At 59.7% G+C, this 6,973-nt stretch overlaps 1 protein-coding gene across 1 annotated transcript in view; it reads left to right on the forward strand.

The window, feature by feature from the left end:
• Nucleotides 1–6,703, forward strand: part of COL7A1 (collagen type VII alpha 1 chain) — a gene marked incomplete at both ends in the record, with an annotated part of 31,882 nt that extends 25,179 nt beyond the window's left edge. The window contains 9 exons of the mRNA XM_082288786.1: nt 135–212; nt 292–345; nt 547–595; nt 674–709; nt 1,585–1,668; nt 1,763–1,882; nt 2,566–2,745; nt 2,886–2,911; nt 6,242–6,703. Coding sequence (XP_082144912.1) covers nt 135–212; nt 292–345; nt 547–595; nt 674–709; nt 1,585–1,668; nt 1,763–1,882; nt 2,566–2,745; nt 2,886–2,911; nt 6,242–6,703 — 1,089 coding nt within the window. The remainder of the gene's footprint in view (nt 1–134; nt 213–291; nt 346–546; nt 596–673; nt 710–1,584; nt 1,669–1,762; nt 1,883–2,565; nt 2,746–2,885; nt 2,912–6,241) is intronic.
• Between the last annotated feature and the right edge of the window lie 270 nt (nt 6,704–6,973).

Genomic DNA, 6,973 nt, shown 5'->3' on the forward strand with positions numbered 1-6,973 from the left:
GACCTGTCCCCATTCCCACCTGCAATGGCACCCCTGGGGTGCAGGGGTGGGAAAAGCAGCACATCCCTGGTTCTGGGGAGAGCAGAGAGGCTCCAGCACCCACCAGCCAGATCCTGAGCACGTGTCCTTTGCAGGGGGAGAGAGGCCCCCCTGGACAGTCAGTGCCGGGTGCACGCGGTGTGCCCGGCATCCCCGGCGAGAGAGGAGAGCAGGTGAGTGCAGGGGTGCCTGCCCCTGCCCGCACGAGCTCCAGCCAGGGCCAGCTTCCCACCTCCTTTCTGGTGTCTCCAGGGCAGTCCCGGCAGCCACGGGCTCCGTGGGGAGAAGGGGGAGCCAGGCATGACGGTAAGGAGCCAGGACCCATAGGCTTGTGGCACTCAGGTCAGTGGGGTGGGAAGGGATGCTGGATCCATCCCACTGCCACTGATGGAGGGGCTGCCCTCACCTCTGGGCTCTTCTGGACCTTGGGAAAGGGTTTTTTCTCCTCTTTAATTGCACCATCCCCCATTACTCTGTGCGACCTTTGCCCCTTCGTGTGCCTGGCAGGAGGAGGAGATCCGTGCCTTCGTCAGGCAGGAGATGAGCCAGCACTGTGGTGAGCATCTCCCACTGCTGCCCTGGGGCTGGGGGTCTGCACCTGCTGCCCCTGACCCCCACCCTGTCTCTCCCACAGCCTGCGGTGGCCACTTCCCACGGCACCAGGATTCACGTGAGCACTCAGGTTGCGGCTCTTCCTTCCTACCTCCCTGCCCCACACGTGTGGCACTGAAGGGGCCCCGGCACCCAGGTGTGCCACTGGTTTTGGGGAGCTGGAGGTGGCTGGCACTCTCCATGACCCTTCAGTCAGGGTCAGCATCAGCATCAGGACCCTGCACAGGGAGAAGGGATGGTGTGTTGCAAAAGTGATGGTGCAACAGGGATCCCCAGGGGCAGCTGGCTTGGGATGGTGCCAGTGGGGTCTGGGTGCTGCCAGGGTCTGCCCAACTGAAGGGGTCACAGGAACTGTACCCCATCTATGCTTGGGTATCAGAACTGGGGCAGGGGTCTTGCAGGGGTCAGCAGTGCTGGAGGGGAGGGTAGGCTGGAGGAGTGGGATTGGAGGCAAGGGGTGGGCTGGGATGAGGTGGGTGCTTTCTCTCCAAGGAGGCTGGGGGGCTCAGCCCAGGAGCAGCTTCCACTCTGCCCAGGGAGGAGGAAGAATTGTCCGCCAGGAGAGAGAGCATGACCAAACAGGTGATGGAGAGTCTGGAGGGCCTGTAAGATCTGGCCCCATGGGCATGTGTGCCTCCCTGTGCCCTCCCCTGTCCCTATCCTGATGGGCTCCAAGTGGGTGCTGTCTCTCTGGGCCTCCCCTGCCTGTCCCTCCTCTAGAAGCCCCCATGGCAGCCCTGGTCTGTGGTGCAGAGAGAGGAGCGGGTATTTCCAGGTCCATCATCCCTGTCCGTGTACCCTGTCAGGCTCCAGCAGGGTTGGGGCAGTGCTGGACTGCTCCACACCTGAAAGGGGTGGTTTTCCTTTGGGAAATAAGGGGAAAGCACCCCAGACTCCCTTGCCTCTTCCCTGATGCCTGTGTCCCCTTCACAGGGTCCTTCTCCACCCAGCCGTTCCCTGCTGGCAGCACTCACACAGTCCCTGTGCTCAAGCTGTCACACACTGAGGAGGAGGAGGGTGTGTCATCCCTGTGCTTTTAGTCCTTGTCCCCCTTTTTCTGTGCTCCGTGTGTGTGTGGTGTGCACTGCTCATGCATGGTGCTGTCTCCCAGGGCAGGACAGGCAGATCATGCTTGATGATGACGACCTTGAGTACGACAGCATGGATGGAGAGGAGGAGGACTACGATGAGGTCCCAGAGGTGGACAGCTTGGAGCAGCCCACACTGGATGGTGAGCTTCCCTGCACTCACCTGGCACTGAGGGTGAAGCCACTGGAGGAAACCGTGGAGCTGCCCCAGGTTTTGCTGGGGTGGTGTCTTTGCATCCAGCTGGGCAGTGGGTCCCTGTGCCATCTGTCTGGGAGAACTGGGGATTTTCAGCCCTCTTGCTGGTACCTGGGTGGGTTGCACCTTCTTTATCATGTGCTGTCCACACCATGCAGACCTTGTGCTCTATCCCCCTCACTGAAGCCATCACCAGCAGTGATGGGTGGTTTGCTGGGCTGGTGGGACCTGCTGCCTTGGCAGATTTCCTGTGCTCTGATCATGAGCCACAGGAGGGATCCCAAAGGCCCCAGGAGATCAGGGAAGTCCCAGTGGCAGCAGCCTTTGGGGAATCCCTCCACAACCCTTCCACGGGGTGCTGTGGCCATCATGTCCCCACGCCTACCCCCTTCCAGCTCCTTGCTGGGAGCTGTTCTGGGAGACAGCTTGCCCAGAGTGGTGCCTCCTGCCCTCAATTCCAGCAGCTGGGCAGAGCACAGAGATGGCTCCAGCCAAACCCTTCCCATGCTCAGCTGAGAGCCATCCCCCGCCTTCCCCTTCTGGGGTTTCCCCTCCTCTGCCAAGTGGGTCTGGCAGCCGCCAGTGTGCTGCCAGCCCCTGCCTGCCCTCACCAGCAGCGTTTTCCCGCAGCTGAGCCCTGCAGGCTGCCGCTGGACGAGGGGGACTGCCAGCGCTACACCCTGCGGTGGTACTACAACCAAAGAGTCACCGAGTGCCGGCCCTTCGTGTACAGCGGCTGCCGGGGCAACCTCAACCGCTTCGGCAGCAAGGAGGAGTGTGAGCTGCACTGCGGGCAGCGCCCAGGGGCAGGTAGGCAGAGCTGGGCACAGCTTGGCACCGGCAAGTCCAGCAGCATCCCCACCCCGTGCCGTGGGCTCAGCAATGCAGAGCTGGGGGGACAGCGCTGGTTCCCCACCTCAGCTCTGACGGCGCCTTGCTTCTCTCCACAGATTCCCGTGGCAGTGCCGGCAGCAAGGTGGGAGGGCAGCCAAAGGTGTAGGTGCAGGCAGTGTCTCGGCAGGCAGGGCTGCCTGGAAGTGGGGCCCAGCTGCCGCCCCGGCCGGGGCTGGGCTGCCCGTGGTGGCGGGGGCCACGCACCCACCAGCCCCAGCAGGAACCTGGTGCTATTTCTAACCTGTCTTTATGCTGCTCATGGGTTTTTCATTTCATATCAGTTTATTGTCATTAAGGTGAAATTTATATCAAATGGGAAACTGCCTCCCACCAAGGGCTTTGAATCCCCTTTCCCATATGGAGGTTTCCTGGGCTGTTCTCAGTTTGATTTTTAAATTATTTGTTGCCAACAGCACGGTTCTTAGCCCTGTTCCCTCTCTCTGGAAGCAGAGATGGGACTTGGCATAGCTGGGCTCCCTCCCCTCACATAATACCCTTGTACTCTTTCTTGCCCCCCACAAACCCCCAAACTCCCTCTCTGCTCCCCTCTCTCTGCCAGGAGAGCTGCCCACATCCTTGTGCCGGGCAGTGCCTCCCTGCACAACACCACTCACCCCCCATCCTGCAATCAGCTCCATCTGAATAAATTTCACCTTAACCTCAACTGGGGTCCAGTTCCCCTTTTGTGGCTGCGATGGTTTGGCAATGACCTGTGGGGAGACTGGAGGCTCTTTCCATGTGCTATCCTCCAGCTCACATGCCTGCCCGCAGCCCATCTGTCTTTAATCTGGGGGAGTCTCACCTGCACCCCCAGGCCTGTCAGGGAAACCCTGAGGATGGTGCTACGTTAGAAGAGGTTCCTGCTCGCCCACGCTTACTCTCAAAGGCTTTGTGAAAGTGATGTTGGCTGCTGGGGTCACAGCCCCTGGTTCCCCCCCAGCCCCAGGGCTGAGTAGGGACATGCCCCTCACTGCCCCAGAGCCCCAGGGGCTGCCGGGTGGGCTTTGTGGCCCCCACACATACGCTGCTCTCTGTGTATATCTGTATACAGCGAATGTATATGTGTACCACTGCGGGGGGGATGTGTATTAAAGATGCGCTCACAGGGACATGTCACACTTCTTGGCACGTTGCTGGAGTTGCCTGTGGAGTTTGGGGACAGCTCTTGAGTCAAGCATGCCTCCTGCTCACCCCAGCTGGGCTGCCCTTTCCAGCTGCCCACTGTTCCTCACCCCTTCCAGGGAACCCAGTGCCCCATCCCCATGCCCAGCACATGCCCAGCTGACACAAGCCAGGCCATGAGCCCCTGTCCAGGCCCTGACGTGTCAGCACGTGGGTCTGTGGTGCTGCATGATGTAATGTGTGAATCACTGCTGCCAGCTAATTTTGGCTACTGGGTGTGAGTTCCTGGCTGTCCCTGGGAGAAGGAACAGAGCTGGCATTATTTCTGTTCCCTGCCATCCCAGGGAGGGTGGCATAGGATAGGTCACCCTGTGGCCACAGGGGTGGGCAGACCCCCAGCGGTCTGAACCCTGGGCACCCTGGCTCCTGGCCTTAGCCAGCCCACGGGGCTGAGTGCCCACAACTCATCTCATGCAGGTGCTCACCCAGCCTGAGAGCCTTGGGATGCTCCCACAGTCCCTAAGGGGGGAACTTTTGGTCAAAACCCTTGTATATGGGGCTCACCCCACAGCATGGCCTACAGGCTGCTACCCACCTTGGGCAGCTGGCAGAGGGCCTGGGCCAGGCTGGACTGGTGCCTGCAAACCAGTGGTGTTCCAGTTGGACTGCCTTAAGGTGAGCTGCAAGCCACTGGTGTCCTGCAAACCAGCAGCCAAAGCAATGCTTGGGTTTGGCACAGCAGGGAGGTGACATGTCTCTAGATATGTCCTCCATGTGACCAGGGAGTCTGTCAGGACACTCTGCCAAACTGGTACCAGGAGATGTTTGGGGGCCGTGTGAGGCACAATGCCCAGAGAGCTGCCCATGGTTACTGGCCAGCAGCAATATGCTTGTTCTCTCCCTTCCTTGAGTAATTACCAAGGAGCAGGGAGGCCTAATTAGACGGAGAAAAAACATCTTGCAAGTCAGACATGAAACAATTGCATCTGAGCTGTCCCAGGTTCCCGCAATCCCCTCCAAATGCAGCTGGTAGAGCTGCAAGGGGGCACACGCCAACCCACATCCCAGGATGACTTCATCTGCTATTAGGCAAAATATATTAAAAGCATTTCCACCCCTCCGTCACCGTCACCCCCTCTGCGGGTCAGAGGTGGAGCTGGGACAGGATAAGAGCCAGGGCTTTGCAGAGAGCAGAGCAAATCCCCAGCTTGTGGTCCCTGCACCCCAGGAGCACTGCCTGAACATCGAGGAGACGAGGACCTGCTGCAAATGGTGAGGCTGTGCCCTTGGCAGTGCTTTCTAGGGGCTTTTAGCTGGGAAATGGGTTGCGGGGGGTTGGATGCTTTTCATTCCCCACTTCCCAGCAAGTTAACCGCCTCTGGCTGCCTACTCTGGTACTTTCCAAAGGGTTCCACCCCAGAGATATGTTGCAGGAGGTTGGTTTCACTGCTCTGCTTCCAGCTGGACAAACCCTGCTGGGTGACTGATTTTGGGGAGAGGCAGCCATACAGCAGGATTTGTGCAGTAGTGCCCCTGCACCTGCTCTGACCCTGACCCACATCCCAGCACCCTGACCCCCACCCTGTAGCACAGCACCCTGCAATCCCTGGGGCCCTCCCTGCATCAGGGTGAGGGATGGGGTGGAGAAAGTGGCTGAGGCTTGACACAACTCAGCACGTGTGGCCAGACTCCTGCCCTTGTCACCCCATTGCGATCAATATGCTGCATATTTTAGGCCAAGTGGCTCGTGTCCCTCCTTGGTGGGTGACTTTTGCCCCAGAGAGCCCAGCAACACTGTGATGAATGACATCTGCCAGGGAAGGTGTGGGAGGAAGAAAGCCCCACATCCCGCCCAGCCCTGAAACCCCAGGCACGTTACATTTCCCTGGCCAAAGGGCAGGAATGGGTCGGGGAGCAGCCACAGTACCCAAGCAGACACCCTCTGGATCAGGATTGGCTCCTCCTCTGGGTGACAGAGGAAGGGGGTGAAATTGAGGGCACAGCCAGCATCTGGCATGGGGCTGTATGAAAGGACAAGGACACCCAGGTGATTTGCTTCCCACGTCCCCTTCAGCCTCCACAAAACTCCCCATCCTGTTCAAGAGGATTAAAATCAAGGTGGAATAATGAAGGGTTCCTGAAAGGAAGGTGAAGCCCCGCCAGCTGGTGCAGGGAGTGGAGGGGTTCTGTGGGTGACACGCTGGTGGGGACATGTCCTGCCTGGGGGGCTGTGGGGCCATGGCAGGGTGAGGGGGGTGATGCTCAGCGCCAAGCCACGTGCTCCCCACAGGCACTCCCAGCCACGCTGCGAGGCAGGATGCTGCTCATCTTCCTGGTGGTCCTCGGGGCACCAACGAGAGCCTGGAAGGGAACGAGCCATGAGCAGCTCCTGCCGGGACCCCAAGCCGTGGATGGAGGGAAGCTGATGAGGCAGGAAACCACCAGCGATAACAAGATGCTGCCAGGTCTCCCTAAAATGAGGAGGGGTGACAATGGCTCTGGGGAAGGGTCTCATCTGGACAAAGCCAGCCTGCCACTGCTAGAGGGATCAGAAAGACAAGCACTGCCCTGGTCAATGAGCCCAGCCACCAAGAGAGCTGCTCCCAGGAAAAAGGGGAGGAAGGTGTCCCTGTCCCTTGATGTCCACACTCACTTACGGAAAATCCTGCTTGACCTGGCCAGAGAGAAGGAGCTGCAGGCCAAGGCAGCTGCCAATGCTGAGCTGATGGCCCGCCTTGGGCGCAGGAGATAAACTGTCCTGGCTGGGACACAGCTGGGCTAGAGAGGGCAGGGGGCTGCCCGGGGCACAGGCAGAGGGAAGCGTGGAGCAGCATCGGTGCGTCCGCAGGGGACTGTGGCAGCTCATTCCCCCGGTCTCGGAGCTCATGGCACAAGCAGCAGCCACGGGAGGATTTGGTTTAATAACCATCACCTCAGCACCACTGGAGAAGATAGAGCTGGGTTTACCTTGGCCAGTGCTGGAGCACAGCTGTTCCCAGCCCCAGGCACCACAGGGATTTTT

This window comes from Coloeus monedula (genome assembly GCF_965178545.1).
Source record: "Coloeus monedula genome assembly, chromosome: 11".
Classification (NCBI taxonomy): Eukaryota; Metazoa; Chordata; class Aves; order Passeriformes; family Corvidae; genus Coloeus; species Coloeus monedula.